The sequence below is a fragment of the Myxocyprinus asiaticus genome, chromosome 36, assembly GCF_019703515.2.
Source record: "Myxocyprinus asiaticus isolate MX2 ecotype Aquarium Trade chromosome 36, UBuf_Myxa_2, whole genome shotgun sequence".
NCBI lineage: Eukaryota > Metazoa > Chordata > Actinopteri > Cypriniformes > Catostomidae > Myxocyprinus > Myxocyprinus asiaticus.
In genome coordinates, this window is record NC_059379.1 from 11,487,189 (window position 1) to 11,505,166 (window position 17,978).

Genomic DNA, 17,978 nt, shown 5'->3' on the forward strand with positions numbered 1-17,978 from the left:
TTGAAGAGATGTCATACAGACGGCTTGGCAATTCGGCTGCATATGATAAGAAATGGGGCAGGTTTTTGGCCTTTTTGGGGGGTGCTCGGTGACGGGCTATGGAGAGAGACATTTTGTTTGGTTTGGATATATATTTGTTAAATTAGATTGTTTATATATATATATATATATATATATATATATATTTATTCTTAAGTGTTTCCTTTTAAATGTTTTTTTTTTCTTTTTTTCCTGTATGTGTGGTTATTTTCATTTTGTGTTGGACCACTGGTTGTGTGTAGCGGGGGGGTGTTCAGGGGAAGGGACATATCATTTTATAAATTGATTCAGTGTGTGTATGCTCTGTTTGTGTAATCCTGTTTGTTTGAATGAATAAAAATTGTAATAAAAAATTTTTTTTTTAGTACATTTTAGTTTAAGACACCTAATATATATTTTTTTTTTTTACCTTTATGGACAAGCTTAACTGCTCAGTCACTATGAACTGTCCTTATTTGGAAAAGAGGTGCAGAAAAAAATCTTCATAATTTATCCTTTAGAAAAATAATAATAATAGCATACAGGTTTGGAATGAAATGAAGGGGACAAAATAATGGCAGAATTTTTATTTCTTCTGTTCCTTTAAGCATGAAGAACAGGTTAGTCTGGGACAGTTCTTGTGTTCATCTGTTAGGCAGTTTTGTTAGAATGAGAGATAGTCAAGGGTGTGACTGCTGGCCATTGAACAGAATTGCGTCTATAGCACACGTTTGGAACTTCTGAATGTACAAAAACACATTTCTTCAAGCTTACTGGTTCAGATGAATCATGCAATTTTAACTACATCCAGGATTATAGACTTACAGTTCATTACTTTGTTTAGACCCAGAATGTTTCATTATGCTGGACAACAACCACTGATACTCGCAGGAATATAGACAATATTTTTACATTTTAGATTGAATCTTTATTGTCCACTCTCATGGAAATTTGCCTTTGGCCCCCCACAAAGTGGAATAGTATACAAGACAATACAAAAAAATGCAAACATTCACACTCTATATCTTCTATAGCCACTTGTCCTATGCAGGGTCGTGGGTAGTGCTGGAGCCTATCCCAGCTGTCTCGGGCCGAAGGCAGGGAAACACCATGGACAGGTGGCCAGTCCATCACAGTGCTTTATACCACCACATTAAAAAAATGTTTTGAAAAAAATTCAATATTCCAAATACATTCAAAATCAGTCAATTCTACTAAACAAATAACAAATTGTTAGATTTGAAAGTTTTAGCACACTAATTGAAATAGCACAATCAGCTATTGATGGTTTGGTTTCTCGTTATCAGGAACAATGAAGATTCAAACAAGGCTGAAAGAAAGTTTTTCTTTAAAACAGTAAATGCGGGCTGTAATTACTGTTATAGGAATATCTTTAGTAAAGAGAGAAGAGAAACACCATATCAGATATCCGTTCAAATCGAAAAGAAATACGCCACCCTTGGAATGGCAGTGCTTTTGTTCCAGTAAACTGACAGTCCATCACTGCAGGTCATAAGGTGAGACAGAAGTGAAAACACAGCAGGGCAAACAGCCAAGCAATCTGACTGGCCTAAAAGAAACTTTTTCTTGTCATGGACCCACTCTATATTTGGTGGCCTTAACTACTATGTACTTAACCATTTGATACAATGTACTTATTATGTACATACATGTTGTTGCATTGTAATTAAATTTAAAGAACTTGCAATTAATTACATTTGTAGTTACACTGTTAACTTTACCCCTAACCCAATCCTTACCCCAAAACCTGACTCTAACCCCTAATCCTAACCCTAACCTTACCCTTACTCCTAAACCTACCCGTACCTCAACCTCAGTAGCGGCAAATGTGGGTATTTTGCATAACAACATGTAGTAAATACATAGTCTTGTATGTATTTAATGTTAGTACATAGTAGTTAAGGCCACCTAATATAAAGTATGACCCTTGTCATTTTTACTTTTAGCAGTTCTCTATATACTTCCCGCTCAGTTATGTTATTTTACAGTAAAAAATATCTACAGTAAACATCCTTTAAGCAAGACACATTTACTTGAGAAGCACAATGACTTAAGATATTAAAAGGATAGTTCACCCAAAAATAAAAATTCTATCATTATTTATTCACCCTCATGTTGTTCTAAACCCATATAACTACTTTCATTTTTTTTCTGTGGAACACAAAAGGATATGTTTAGGAGAATGTACAGTCTCAGTCACCATTCACTTTCATTGTATGGAAAAATATGCAATGAAAGTTAATGTTAAATAAGACTGTATTTTCAGAACAATCTTCCTCTTTTGTGTTCCACATAAGTCTTATGGGTTTCAAACAACATGAGGGTGAGTAAGTAATGACAGAGTTTTCATTTTTGGGTAACTATCCTTTTAATATCTTAAGTCATTGTGCTTCTCAAGTAAATTAAACTTGTTTTGAGGATGTTTAGCTATTTTTACTGGAAAACAAGTCAAAAATCAAGAGTAAAACTTTTTTTTTGCAGTGAACTCTCACTCACCAGCTTCGGTATTGCAGGAGTCAGCCGAGTGATCTCAGTGAGGTTTCTTCCCATCAAAATACGCCTACATGTAACCTGTCAGCACACAAAAAACATACTGCCTCAGGCGATTGCATGCGAGTGAGTGTGAGGAGTGGTTTATTTATGTTTGAGAAACGTATAGAATAGCTTAAGGTGTTACCTACTCTTTGTCCAACAGCGCAGACAGGAAACCTCTCTCATCTCTTTGGCTTCCTGTGCTCAGATCTTTCAAACATTCGGCAATCTCTTTTTCTTTCTGTTTTTTTTTTTCTCTCTCTCTCTCTCTCTGTCTATGCCATTGGTTATTTGGTTTTCTTTGAACTTCATTGTGTGGTCTTTTTCTGTCCATGTTTACAGTTCAAATGTAAAACGCATTTTCAGTTACACTTAGTTATCACCACAGAGCTATGAATATCTGTTTCAATCTTCACACTCTGCATAAAAAATATTTTCCTAAGTTATTTTCAATACAATGATCTCCATTTTATTTCATAATGTATGAAACAATTACATTAAAATCAGTTTATTTGTAATGTCTAAATGTCCCTTAATTCCGACAGAGAGAGTTACTGTTGCACATAAAACATGTTCAAAACAATACAAGGAATGCAAAAAAAAAAAAAAAACACTAAAAAGCAGGGTCACTTGGTGCGTCATGTCCCGCACAATAGAGGGGGTAGAGCAGTTGTTTGGTACAGGGGCCACATCGGGCTTCAAAGGAATAATTCACACAAAGATTCTATCATCATTTACTCACCCTTATGCCATCCTGGATGTGTATGACTTTCTTTCTTCAGCAGAACACAAATTAAGATTTTTAGAAGAATATTTCAGCTCTGTAGGTCCTCACAATACAAGTGAATGGATGCCAAAATTTTGAAGCTCCAAAAATAACATAAATAAGCATAAAAGTAGCCTAATCAATGTGACTTTAGTGGTTAAATCCATGTCTTCAGAAGAGATATGATAGGCTGGGTGAGAAACAGATCAATATTTAAGTAAATTTTTACTATAAATTCTCCTTCCTGCTCAGTCAATCTCACTTTAACTTTCATTTTCTTCTTCTTTTGTTTTTGGTGATTCACATTCTTCATGCATATCGCCATCTATTGGGCAGGAAGAATAATTTCTAGCAAAAATGGACTTAAATATTGATCTTTTTCTCACCCACACCTATTATATCACTTCTGAAGACATGGTTTAACCACTGGAGTCATATGGATTACTTTTGTGCTGCCTTTATGTGCTTTTTGGAGCGTAACAATTTTGGCTTCCATTCACTTGTATGTATCTACAGAGCTGAAATATTCTTCTAAAAATCTTAATTTGTGTTCTTCTGAAGAAAGAAAGCCATAGACATCTGGGATGGCATGAGGGTGAGTAAATGATAAGAGAATTTTCATTTTTGAATGAACTATTTCTTTAAGTAGCACATGGGGGGCCACATTGAACTCCTTTTGAGATTCAATGTTCCACATTGATTTAGTTCTTGTATCTTTTAAGCCCAGAAATAGTTGTGTTCTCATTCTAATTCATGATGCACAATTTTCTGAAGTTTGTGACTGGTGGAATGTTCTGCCTGAAGTATTGCTCTACAAAGGATGATACTTTTCTATCAGGTATTAGAAAAAACTTGATAAAGGCTAAGCATAATTATAAATGATTTTATCATCTCTACTTTCCTGGTAATTTATTATACAAATGAACAATCTCTACATCAGGGGTCGGTATTATTAAAAAATATTATTATTAAAAATGTCACTGTTTTATTCTATTACATTAATACTTTTAAAGCTACTCAAGTTATTCAGCCAAAAGTAGTGAGGGGTTTACTCGTTTCCTTGTTATTGTTGTTTGATTAGTAGCCTTTATATGACATAGACAGTGCTCAATTTGTTTACATGTACACTTCAAGTCCAACATTTTGATGCAAATACGCTTTTTGTCCCACTGTTTACATTCACTTTAGACCAAACCAACTGCGTTTACATTAATGCCTCACCAAGACAGGCATTGGCAGAATTATAAAGTGTATCTGATCATTTAGGCACATGTAAAGTGCACAAACATTAGCCGTCAGGAAGAAAAAAAAGTCAATCTTTTATATTTTATCTAGATCAACCAACCAGTGGTTGTCTTGCTATCGTGATCGATGTAATGAACACCCCTGCTCTAGATGCAGAACATAGGCTAAGTATAGAAAATTACTCAAAATTTTATCATCGATATCTCTTCTTTTTTTTTTCTTTGTTTTTTCAGATAAACATCAAGATTATTTTATCGCCCAGCCCTATTGATAACATTGCCTTAATCTCTCACATCAACCCAATAATCTCAGTGATAGATAGTTAATTTACAGGCTACATTATAGACACACAGAATCTAGTAAACAGAAATATTAAATTTACCTCGATATGTTTCTTAAAATTAGAGGCAGGATTAATGCTGATATCTGGCTTGAGCAAGCTAAACTCACATGACACAATCAAGCAATTGGCCTTTTTCATGGCGAAAAGCCCTTCCTTTCAGGTGCGGCCATGATGTTCAGGTGTTGAACTGTGTTTGAGGCATCCTCCACATCCATAACAGTTGACACCGGATCTACAGCTGCCGTTCAAGTTTTTTACGTGTGATTTGATTTGACGGGAGTCACGAGACTCTCCCTAGCCAATCATTTTGATAGATAAAAATAAAAATCAGGACATGGAAGTAGCGAACACGGAGGGAAAATAGCGCAGTAAAAGTACAGTTACAGCACTTAAAATTTACTCAAGTAAAAGTATAAAAATGTTAAACTACTTAAAAAAGTACAATCCCTTGGAAAAACTACTTAATTACAGTAATGTGAGTATTTGTAATTCGTTACTTTACACCCCTGATAAGTTCTCCTTTAATGGGAATGTATTGGTGACAGAAATAAGAGCTGAGTGAATAAGACATGCACATACATGTAAGGATTACGAGAGTTAAAATATGTTGGAAATCTACAAAAATGTTGCAGGATTTATTTAGCTTCATTACCATTCTTAAAGGGATAGTTCACCCAAAAATGAAAATTCTCTCATGATTTACTCACCCTCCTGGCATCCCAGATGTGTATGACTTTCTCTCTTCTGTAGAACACAAATTAAGATTTTTAGAAGAATATTTCAGCTCTGTAGATCCATACAAAGCAAGTGAAAGGATGCCAAAATTTTGAAATTTTTGACTACAAAATCCTCATAAAGGGAGCATAAAAGTAATCCATATGACTCCAGTGATTAAATCCGTGTGTTCAGACACGATATGATAGGTGTGGTAGAAACAGAACAATATTTAAGTCATTTTCTGTCATAAATTCTCCTCCCTGCCCATTAGGGGGAAAATATACAAGAAGGATGTAAATCACCAAAAACAGAAGAAAGAGAATGAGAAAGGGAAAGTAAAGTGATAATTGACTTAGCAGGGAGGACTTAAATATTGATCTGTTTCCTACCCACACCTATTAAATCACTTCAGAATATTTTAATTTAACCACCAGCGTCGTCTGGAGTACTTTTATGTTGCCCTTATGTGGATTTTGGTGTTTTAAAATTTTGGCACCCATTCACTTACATTATAAGGAACTAAAGAGCTGAGAAAAACTACTTAAAATCTTCGATTGTGTTCAGCAAAAGAAAGAAAGTCATACACATCTGGGATGGCATGAGGGTGAGTAAATGATGAGAGAATTTTTATTTTTGGGTGAACTAACCCTTTAAGAAATGCAAAACTAAGTGGCTTGTATGTGACTATTTAAGTTCATGAATGATACAAGGACTTTGTGTAACTTGATCTCATGGCTAGAAACATATACTGTATTTCCCAAAACAATGGAACAGAGAAAGTTTCTGACATTCAAATGAGGGTAAGCAACTCTTGATCAGTCACTCTGAACTTCTGTTTGTAATCCTTTTTTGGGCATATCACTCAAAATAAAGCTGCCTGCTATTGTTAGATAAACAATATTTACGTAATAATATTTAACAGTATATCTGTGACTTTTTAGTCTAGTGGTAGAGATTCTGACCACATGGTTGGGACCAGGGTTCCAATCTTGACCCTATATACAATTATTTTTTATTTAATTTAATGTAATTTATTTATTTTATGAAGCAAACTTGCAAATGAGCTTACATCCAGAGATGTCCATGTACTTTTAATGTATGGAACAGAGCAGCTTGGACATTTTTCAAAATAATTATCTTTTGTGTTTTTTCAGATTTTCAAGCAACACGAATTAGATGATGACAGAATTTTTTGTTTTAGGTGTACTATCCCTTTAAGCCAAAGGATCTGCAGAAGGTGCAACTTGGTCGGACTGACTACATGAGTTCTGCAACTTCATTTTTACACAAAGACAAAAAATGTTTTTCTATAATACAGTACCTGTGCAATGTAATTATTATTATTTGGAAGTTGCACTCCTTCAATCCACTTGGCTTTACATTTTTAAATAGGGATGACACTTCTGTTCGAAAGGAAAGTCTAATTTTCTTTAGTTAACCAAAATGAGTCAGTTAAACATGCACTCGTATTGCATGACAGTGCAATGATGGAATTAGTACATTTTTCATTTGCATGTTCGATAAAATTCAACATGCAATGGAATTGTACCGAGATCGACCCAAATAAAGTGAAAAGCAAGGGCACATAGAAGGAAAGGGTGCCGAAAAGAAAAAGACCAGCCAGAAGGGGGGAAATGAGTTCTTACAGTAAAGGAACGCGTGAGTTTGTGCATGAGCTCCCGCTCTGCACCTCCCCTTCCTGTCTAAATGTGTCCTCTCTTTCTCTCTGTCTCTCTCTCACTCACTCACATTGCAAGAGCAGTAAAGAGTCAACTCAATTAAAGAGCCCCTTTCCTGGAAACTGAGCTCTGATGGCACAGGAGGTATGAAGGGAATGGGAACCATGTGTGTTAGATGGGGAGGGGGATAGTTGGACTTTGTTCCTTTGCAAGTGCGTGTGCACGCGTGAGGAGTGAGTAAAGAATTGTTTGGATTTGAGGATAGGGAAAGAGCGGGAAGAAGAGTGTGGTCTTGGTTGTGACTGGGTGAAAACTGAAAACACAACCTATTGTCCCTCTTTCATTCATGAGTCGTTGGAAAATAAGGGCAGAGGGAATCTCAGCTCTTTCTTTTGCTCGCCACTCAGTAACCCCTCCCCTTTCCCCCTCAATATCTCGGACATACTCAAGTAATTCCTCAAGCCATTAGCTGTTTGACCACAAAGTCCCTGTTGTAAATCTGTCCCATGAGGCCTCTTTCATCCCAGCCCGCATTCTATGACCCCCACAAGAGTCCTCTCTAGCAGGGAACATAGAGTAGGTCCAACCAACACTCCCTCACTCAACCCTCTAACTCAAACATGCTGCTTTACAGAGCACACAGGTCCAACTAACAGTCCGAAGTAGATTGTAACCTTTAAAGGGATCTAATCTAAATCTAAAGGCTTATTTTTGGGTAAGCAGGGTATGCAGTCATACTGGAGGGAAAAGAACTTCAATGTATGTCTGAAATATTATGTGTTTGATTTGTGACTCTGCTGTACATTGTTTTTATTTCTGCTTTGTCTGTTGGCCAACAGTAGCATCACAAATGCATATGTACAATGCAAAAAACATCATATTTACAATCTGCATTTTTGTCTTGATTGCTCTAAAAATATCTACCATAAATGTTCTTAAAGGTGGAGTGTGTAAATTCTGCACCAATAGTGGCACTAAAAAGAATTGCAAAAATATTCACTGTTTCCACACTGCGCCCCTCTTCCATTGTTCAGACAAAATATATATATTTACTTGTTTTAAAAAATAAAATTTTTAGCAAGAACACATTATTTGAGTTACATTCTCTAAAAAACAAGTCTTAATATCGTATGCAATTTTGTTTCTCAGGTAAATTTGTCTTATTTAAAAGATGTTTACATATTTTGACTGGAAAACAAGATGAAGTCTTGATTAATAATAGAATAGATATAGAATAGAATTGCAGTGCAGAATCAGCTGTTTTGTAACAGACTTTTGCAAAGAGGTTATAATATTAAATGCCTTTTTGAAAAATATGTAAATAGGAAACCTGACTTGGCATTTGGAAAACACATTGTATTTTGACAGTGCATGTATACAGTGCATGTATACGTGCATACTTTGAATGTGCATGCCAAGATTATCAATAGATCAAAGGGACCTACCTTTTTCTATGCTGATGATGTCATTAAGCTAAAGCCTGTGGAAACCATAGGGTAACTGAAGGACACTGGAAACACACATCATCAAAGTTCCATAAATATAGCCTATATGAATTGTGTGCATTATTTCATGTCTTATGAAGCCATACAATAGCTTTGTGTGAGGAAAAGATTAAATTTAATCAATATTCACTGAAAATCTTCCCCTCTTCCATTGCTATTACACTTCATTTACACTTTTGCATATTTAATCATGCCGCATTATAATTGGTCACAGGATACACAAGAACAAAAGGTGTTTGGCATGACGGATGTGAAACTCCCGTGATACGTCTTGGCACTCCATATTTGAATATGCAAACCCAAATTATATTTGAGAGCTGTGGCAGAGGGTATGATTTTCAGTGTACATTATGATAGAATTACATTTTGGGGTGAACCATTCCTTTAAGTGAAAATAGTACAAGAGAGAAGAAAGAAGAGACAGAAAGAGAGAAATTGAGAGAGAATGGAGAGCCTCCCTCATTCTCTTTCAGCAAAGTAGCTTTCAGCAGGAGTAGACTCAATGCTTTGATGACAGCAAAACCATGTTAGTTTGCCATTTTGCTTTCACTGGGAAATTTTTTGTGACATGTTGTTAACACAATGCTTTCATTCTATGCGATTACCATTAGACTTGATTACAGACTTTATAATCATGTTGTGCAAATTTGTGTTTCACAACAAGGATCTTAGTTATCCTCACACATCCTCCATCTTTTACACATGTATGCCTATATGCATGCACACATACACACATTTGCAGAGTCTTCCCGGGGCCCCTGCAGCAGGCCAGGATGTATAAAAATGGCCTCACATTCCTTTCCTGTTAAGTCAACCACAATATGGGACTGACACACACAAGAGGACTGGACTGTTTCCCAGTCCGATATACACACAGTCACACACACACATGTATGCACATATTAGACTACATCCACAATAGGTGATTTGCAATACAGCTCATAACTTATCTGTTAATCGTAATAATCTGTGTCCGTAATAATCTCATCAGGAGTATCAACATATCCTGGTTTACAGTAAATTTGCGAAATTAAAAAAGAATCAAATTCAAAATAAAAAATTAAAAGAGAGAGAGAGAGAGATCACAGAGGTGATTTACTGTAAAGCCTCAACTGAAGCTGGTATTACGGCAGTAAAACATAAACATCCTGTAGACAATTACTGCAACTGTATTTTCACTTTTCTGCACACACATAGCCTATATTTTCTCATAGGTTGGGGTGCTTAGTTACTGTATACTTACTGTGCAGATCTGTCATTTTATCTGTGAAAAAAATATTCAGATAAATTCAAATAAATAGAAACAGTTGTTTTGGGTGAATTGTTGTTGGGAACAAAGATTTTTAGAAGGATATCTCAGCTCTGTAGATCCTTACAATGCAAGTGAATGGGTATCAACATTTTATAGCTCCAAAAGCACATAAAGGCACATAGAAATAATCCATACAACTCCAGTGGTTAAATCCATGTCTTCAGAAGTGCTATGATAACAGATCAATATTTAAGTCCTTTTTTCTATCATTCTCAACTTTCACGTTCACATTTTTCATCTTTTGTTTTTGGCGATTCACATTCTTCGTGCATGTCATCATCTATTGTGCAGTAAGGAGAATTTATAGTAATAAAGGACTTATTATTGATCTGTTTCTCATCCACACCAGTCGTATGGATTACTTTTATGCTGCCTTTATGTGCATTATGGAGCTTCTAATTTTTGTTAGCCATTAATTTGCTTTGTGAGGATCTACAGAGCTGAAACATTCTGCTAAAAATCTTTGTTTGTGGTCTGCATAAGAAAGAAAGTCTGGGATAGCATAAGGGTGAGTAAATGATGAAAGAACTTTTATTTTAGGGTGAACTTTCCCTTTTAGATGGCTCTTCTTTACCACTGGTTGCTGTCTTGTTCAAATGTGTGTGGAATTTACAAGCAGAACAGAGTAAAGGAGATGCTAATCTCTAGGATGTGGAAAAGTTTATTGTGAAATCCTAATAAAATACTGTACATTACACTAGATAAGTCATCTCTGAGTACTTTTGCACTTAAAGCATTCATATTCCTTTTTGTACAGAATGGAAATGGAAGTGATACATTATTTGACTTCTCATGTATCTAGACCTACTATAACAGCATGCAAATAAAAAAATGTTGATTTGTATGCTTTCCAAAGTAGCTATAGATACCAATCAGCAGAATCTATCAGTGCTGATTGTGACTTGCTTTAATACCTCTATATACTGTATATGCCCTATTAAAATCTGGATTTACTTTTATAGTTGAATTAACTATTATTTTTATAGTTTTATCAAAATCTTAGATAGTAATACACTGATATACAGTATGACCACACCACTACAGATTAACACTATTAATAAGAACTTCTGAAAAGACTGTTATTGGCCCTTTTTTTTTTTTTTCCCCCAAGCTTATCTTTCAATTGTATAAGAGCGTTTGTCCTCGTATGCTGAAAAGACTGCACTGTAAGAAAGAAATCTTATCGTTTTGGGCTGTATTGGGTTTGCTCAGGAAGTTTATCAAGGCTTATTGGGTTTTTTTTTCTCTTAGACATTTAATGGTTTGAGTTACTACTTTTACTATGTGTTAATTACCACCTAATAAGAGGGCAGAGAGCTGATAAAAGCCTTTACTTAAATGGAGAGGAGAGAAAATTAATTGGAGAGGGGTTAATCAATTAAAAAAGTAGAAAAGCTCAGGTCTTAGATGCTGAAATGCATGATCTGCAAAAAATCTCACTAGGGTATACACTGGAGTATTACTGGATTAGTGATGTTAAAGCGACACTATGTAACTTTTTTTTTTTTGTTAAAAAATTACAAACATTTATTAATGAGAGAGTGCAACAAAAATCCATCTTCCAAAGCATGTCTTTACTTTGCCCAAATACACTTTGATAAACCTATAATAATGATTTATATTTTAGAACTGTCAGGATGGATTTCGCGGGAAATTGCATACAGACGTCATTCGCCCATGCAAGTTTACGTCATATCCGTACAAGAGAAAATAAGCTCTGGCTACTGTACTGCGTTTATGGTGTGGGAGTAGTGTGAAGCTGAAAGTTTGTTGTCACAACAAATGAGAAAAATTGACCATGGATCATTCAAAACGGCAAACCTTCGGGGAATCACCGGTGTAAAAACAAAGAAACCCCGAACAGAGCAGAGTCTATAAACAAAAAGGGAAAGCGACTGAGTTCGCAGTAAAACCCAAATCAACATCAGCTTGGCTTTTCAGAGGTGGCAACAACTTTTAAAGGATTTAAAAGTGACCCAGCGATGGCTTTTTTCTAACTCAACAGGTAAGATATTTTACTGATATGGTTTATGCATAGTTCTGTAATCACACACACACACACACGTCTGTGTTGTGAAATACAAGAATTATACTGTAATCGGTGCAGAACTTTTCACTTACTAGCACACGTGAGTATTTTTCTTTATAACAGCAATGATTTATATAAATAAATCCTTTAGTCCTAGGCTTGCCAAGGACATGTGAGTCTTGAAATGATGTTGACCACTGGTTGGTAACAATGACAGTCTATAAATTAGTTAATACCGTGGTCTATTTGGCCAGAATTTCCTGTAGTTATAAAAACTTTACAATGTTTGATCTTATCAGACTGGCAATCATTATGTCTAATGTTAACAAACGTTGCCTAACTTTTGTAATTCATTTATTTCAAAACATCAATGTTTCCAGTAAGTCAAAACAACAGCATAAGATATGGCACTTATCAGCTCAGATGACATGTTTTCGGATATCCGTCTTTTCCTTTCTTTCATTATTTATTTGTCCATTCGCTCTGATAAGATGTCCTAGTGCCTTGAACCACATTCATCCGCACAGAGGAGCAGAGTCTAAGCACAGCCAAAACAATGTTCTTCTGCAAGATGCATGCAGTTTTATTTTTTTAACCGCTAGAGGACCAAAAGTTACATAGTGTAGCTTTAAAGGTATACTTCACACAAAACTTTAAATTGCTGTCATAATTTTAATAATCTCATGCCTTTGTCATTCCAAACCTGAATGACTTTCTTTCTACCATGGAACACAAAATGAGTTGTTTATAGCAGAATGTTCACGCTGGTTTTTTTTCCATACAATGACAGTGAATGGTGACCATGGCTGTCAATCAGATGTTCAGAGAATAACAACATAAACTGGAGTCTGTTTCTTACACAAAGCTTTAGAAGACTTGGAATATCATGCACAAGCCGTATGGACTACTTTTATTATGCTTATTTGGAGCCTGACAGCCACTAGTTTCCTCAAAAATTTTAATATTGTAACAAACACATGCTGTATCTGTTTCTTTTGTCCGTGGAACACAAAAGAAGATGCTGGGGACTGATAGTCACAATTGAATGATGACTGAGGCTTAACGTTCTGCCAAACATTTCCATGTTTCACACAAAAGGAAAAGTCATTTAGGTTTGGAAAAACATGAGAGTGAGTAAATGAGGACAATGTTTTTTATTTTATGGGCGAACTCTCCATTCAAGATCACTATAAGTAGAGGCAGATGGTTACATTTTGATAAAAAGAGAATGCACTCAGTGACATCCTGTAAACACTCTCACATACACTTCAAGGTAAGCCTCAGACCTGTTTTTATGAAAACAACAGCAGTTGTGGTAATTTCACGTGTGTGTGTGTGCGAGTATACAACAAGAGGAAAACAATGCTTTCTTCAGCAGTTGTCTAAATTCAATCATGAATACTTAACTTGTGCATGCAGACTGTGGTGTGGAAGAATAAAGTTCCAGTTGACAACAAGAATGTGAGGCACTCGTTGGGGTCCGTTTTGTAAAAATAGTGCTCTTTAATATAAATTATGGAAACATCTTATAAATATAAATATGTGCAAAGTTTCTTGCTGCATTTTCTATTTTAATGCCTTTGTTTTCTGATCTTCAAGCTTGCACTGTGGTCATCAGACCAGACCTTAAGATGAGACATCTTTATAAAAGACAGAGTAAAAAACATGCTGTCCTATTGGTGGCCACACATGTAAAAACCTTGATTTGACAAAATATGAAACAAAAAGACAATCTACAAGTGGAACCATAAGCCCTTCCATAGACTCATAATACATTCAGTGAATAGCAGACTTCAAGTCCTGCTAGTGAAACAAACACTGTGTCATTGTTTTGAAGCATAACTGATTTTTCATGAGCACATAAAGTACAAATGCTTCTCCGTGTGATGAGAGAAGTCACACAGTCCTTCATGTCAAACACAGTAAATCAGTTAAGAAAGATTTTACATACTGTGCTTGTACTTGTTTCACAGTTTAGGAACGTCAATTTATTTAAATGTTCATATCTTCTTTGAATTTCATCATAAACACTGTTCGATTGTTGCCAGCCTTTTCCTAGCACAAATGAAAATACTGTTTGCTTTGGCTCCTGTCAAGTGACAAAGTAACAGTCCACTGAGCTGTCCTCAGGGGCCGTTTTCTCCAGAGAGGGCTAAGGGAGGTCAAACTGGCCAAAGTTACAGACCTCTCGTCCGGTTCACATGTTCTTTAACTCTAGTCCCTTGTATTGGCCCTTTTCTTTCAGTCACCAGAGTAGACACAGCAGTGTCAGTTGCGAGCAATAAGTAGCCACCCAGTTTGCACCCCCACGCCCACTTATGAGGCAATTACACTTGGCAAGAAGCAGTGGAAATGTGTATGTCATCGCAAACACCAATGCTTTCCTTCCAGGAGAAAGTAAAAAATGTCAAGCTGGATAAAACGGATTGAGAGAGCCTCTCCCGATCAATGGCGATGAGCTGGATCGTAGCCATTGCAGCACACTTAACTCCTGTACTGATCAGCTATCACTTGTGTTTATCTTCAGCAGTCTGTCTTGGAGACTGGCCAGTGGAACACAGAGAAGGATGGAAGGGACAACAACCGTGATCTGCGCATCCGTTCGTGTCAACAGCCACTGAGATGTCAGATCCTTGCCACCAACCACTTGAGTAGAAGTACATATCTCATGCTGTCCTTCAAATGGCTGCACCCTGCCAAAAAGTTCACAATCCAGAGGTCGAAGGCACATCTGGCCTGCAATACTGGCAGACACCGAGGTCAGGTGCAATCAATCTCCACTTATGCAACTCTGCGCCATTGTGAGCATTTATTGGCACGCACATGTAGCTCTTCTCATCGAAAACACATATGGGGCTCTAAAGAATAGCTAGATAGGGGCATCATACTCCTCGAGGAACTCTTGGAGTGGATGAGGCAGCTGGTCCCGTTTGGTGGACACATCTATATGGCCATTTAAAGTCTTGCGACAAAGGTGCTGCAAACTAGACATACTGGATGTCAGTGGACGCAGTAGCTCCAGAGGGATCTTCTCCCCTCCGGAGTAAATGAAGTATGCACTCCCATCTCCTGCACTTCCACCATGTCCAACACTGTTCCCAGCAGCCTGGACCTTGGACGAGGTCCCGGTTCCATTGGCGGAGGGCATGTAATGATGGATGAGTTTGAGAACACAATCGAAACGCGGTACCGCCTGCTCACTCCGCGGGTCTGTCTGCAGGAAGAAGGAGCTGGCGTCACACTGGATGCGGAGGTTTTTGGTGCCTGTGGTTGTTTTCACGCTGAGGGTGAAAAAGTGGTGGTGGTCTGAGCTGTCCCGCACCAAGAAGGTGCCCGGGGGCTCTGCACTCAGAAGTGCGCTCGCCTCCTTCCCATTCACGGTGTTCCAGTAGAAGCCACTCTCTTGCAGTTTGCGCACAGCCGCGAGCACCATCTGATACTGCGCCCTAGAACTGAAGGTTTTGTACCGGTGGGGGGGCAGGCGCACGCCGCCTTCAAAGGGGCTGCTGCTCATGGCGTTGTCAAACCTACTTTGCGTTACCATGGCGCTCTGCGCACCCCCTGTACCACCCGGCAACCACTGGTGCTCGGGGTCCAGGGCCGACTGGCCGTCCCAGCCAGGGTGCTCATGCACCGGAGAGCACCAACAAAATGCCCAGAGCTCTGTCGCCTCTTCCACATCCAGAAAAAATGGTGTCTCAGTGGGTATGGAAGGCAGCTAAGAGAGGGGGGAAAAACAAAATGGAAAAAAGTCAGCATCTACCAAACAGTGAAAATAGATGCCTGTGCCAGCGGAATACTGACATCTCCTATGACATCAAATTTATGAGGGCTCAGATTTAAACGGGCAGATTCATAGTCCTTATAGCTGGATTGGATGTTTCTCACATGTGTTGCCAATCAATTAAAAGCAACCCACTCCCCCATCACATTTACACTTTAACCATTTCAATGATGTAATCGTCCTATACGAAGATTTATATTTTTAGTCCAAGCCAACTGCTCTGCCGCCGACCGTGTAAATCCGATATTCACTTCGATCGCTCTCTCGAGCTATTAGAAAACAGGCCATGAATGAGGTCCTCCAGTTCGTTGTGAATAACCCAATTCCTCATTCATGACACACGGTCTGTGGATCGTGTTACATTGTAAATACCCCTTCACTGACTGGAAAAGAAATTCACCAACTTATTCAGGTTACACTGAGGTCGTTTTAGTCCGAATGGCGCACATTTAAGGGGGTCTTAAACCAGACTTTGAACTTGTATACAATAGCGCTCGTACAACAATTGATGAGACAGTTTATTTAGACAGCATATTTACAGTGACCGCGTTGTGCATAGTAAAGTGTCGTTCACACCGAACGCGGTTTTCCGTCCGTCCGCGCTGTTTACTATTTGTTTTTTCTGTTTGTTTTCATGCGCGTGACGGCCGCCTTTGACCGTATCGCCGCGTCTCGCGCAGGAGTTTTAAAAAGGCGCCTCGCGACACTTGCGTTCTATTCCATTCGCTGCGCTTTTAAGCGCAAGGACGCGTTCGGTGTGAACGGCCCCTAAGAAGCTATACTAACTAATGCAAGAATGCCCGCAGACGCACAGCGTCTGTGTATGCTTTTTAACGAATTGCAGTGCATTAGAATAAAGAGCAAAGCTTTTATATTTACCTTCAAAGCGTTATCCGACTCAGTCTTGGACTTTTCTTAAAACATAGCTCCTTTTGTGACTCCCTCAGAAATGTTTATGCAAAATAGAGCCCCTTTAAAAGTGATAAAGATCAGTTTCATGTCAGTTGTTGTACAGTTGATCTGTGATCAGCTGTATTAAAGTCTATCAGAGGTAGTGGAGGTATCCTACTGCTTGTGCCATCGAGTTGAAGTACAGAATGATATTTCTAAAAAGCTCCACCCCTCAGTGTTCCAGTAAAGTAACCGCACACACTCACACTCGCGCACATACGCACGCACATGCACGTGGCGGATTGCCAATAAATAATCAGTGTGACCCTTTTTTACGGGATTTCTCTCCCCTCCCTTCCCCGTTTACACAAGGTGAAAAAGTTGCATTGCCCTTGCGGATAAAATGCGGTCGGTGTGTTATGACTAATGTTCACTGACCAAACACATGTTGCATATTATTTATGTTTTATTCACACTTAATTAGATTTATGCATTGATTGATTTGCATTGATTGCAGAGTCTTAGATTATAAAGTCATTTACGGTCATCCTCAAGGATGCATAATGGAACATTTAAACTTTTATGAAGAAAAAAATAACAAATGTAGGGAGCAAAGCATTTTGCATATCATCAGCATTTATGTTGTTACCATAAGGTTATTCAAGGCTATACGGCGAAGTCTAGAGACCAAATTCCTATAATAATATAACATTAGGATAGTAAATTCAAGGAACACTCTATTATAGACATACAGTACATAGCCCATATACTCGCTGGATATGTTCCATACGCCATCTATAGGATGACAGCAGTAGACCACCCTACACTCCAAATCACATCATTGGGGATATTTGTGCAGTTAAAGGGATAGTTCGCCCAAAAAGGAACTTACACTCACCCTCATGCCATCCCAGACGTGTATGACTTTCTTACTGCTACTGAACACAAATGAAGGTTTTTAGAAGAATATTTCAGCTCTGTAGGTCCATACAATGCAAGTGAATGGGCACCAACATTTTGAAGATCCAAAAGCACATAAAGTCCAGTGGTTAAATCTACAGAAGCGATATGAGAAATGTTGGTAAGAAACAGATCAATATTTAAGTGTTTCAACCATTAATATTCTTGTATGTAGC

The 17,978-nt window shown here is 37.6% G+C and overlaps 1 protein-coding gene and 1 long non-coding RNA gene across 2 annotated transcripts; both read right to left on the bottom strand.

The window, feature by feature from the left end:
• Positions 1–598: 598 nt before the first annotated feature.
• Positions 599–2,799, bottom strand: LOC127427457 (uncharacterized). Its single transcript, XR_007894944.1, has 3 exons — positions 2,721–2,799; positions 2,536–2,610; positions 599–1,156 (listed from the first exon to the last, which is right to left on the bottom strand). It is a non-coding gene; the product is annotated as an uncharacterized LOC127427457 (long non-coding RNA).
• A 10,847-nt stretch (positions 2,800–13,646) lies between these two features.
• Positions 13,647–17,044, bottom strand: LOC127427452 (suppressor of cytokine signaling 3-like). Its single transcript, XM_051675070.1, has 2 exons — positions 16,831–17,044; positions 13,647–15,885 (listed from the first exon to the last, which is right to left on the bottom strand). Exon 2 carries the CDS (start codon positions 15,709–15,711, stop codon positions 15,037–15,039), a length of 675 nt encoding a protein of 224 aa, XP_051531030.1. The 5' UTR covers positions 15,712–15,885; positions 16,831–17,044; the 3' UTR covers positions 13,647–15,036.
• Positions 17,045–17,978: the final 934 nt, after the last annotated feature.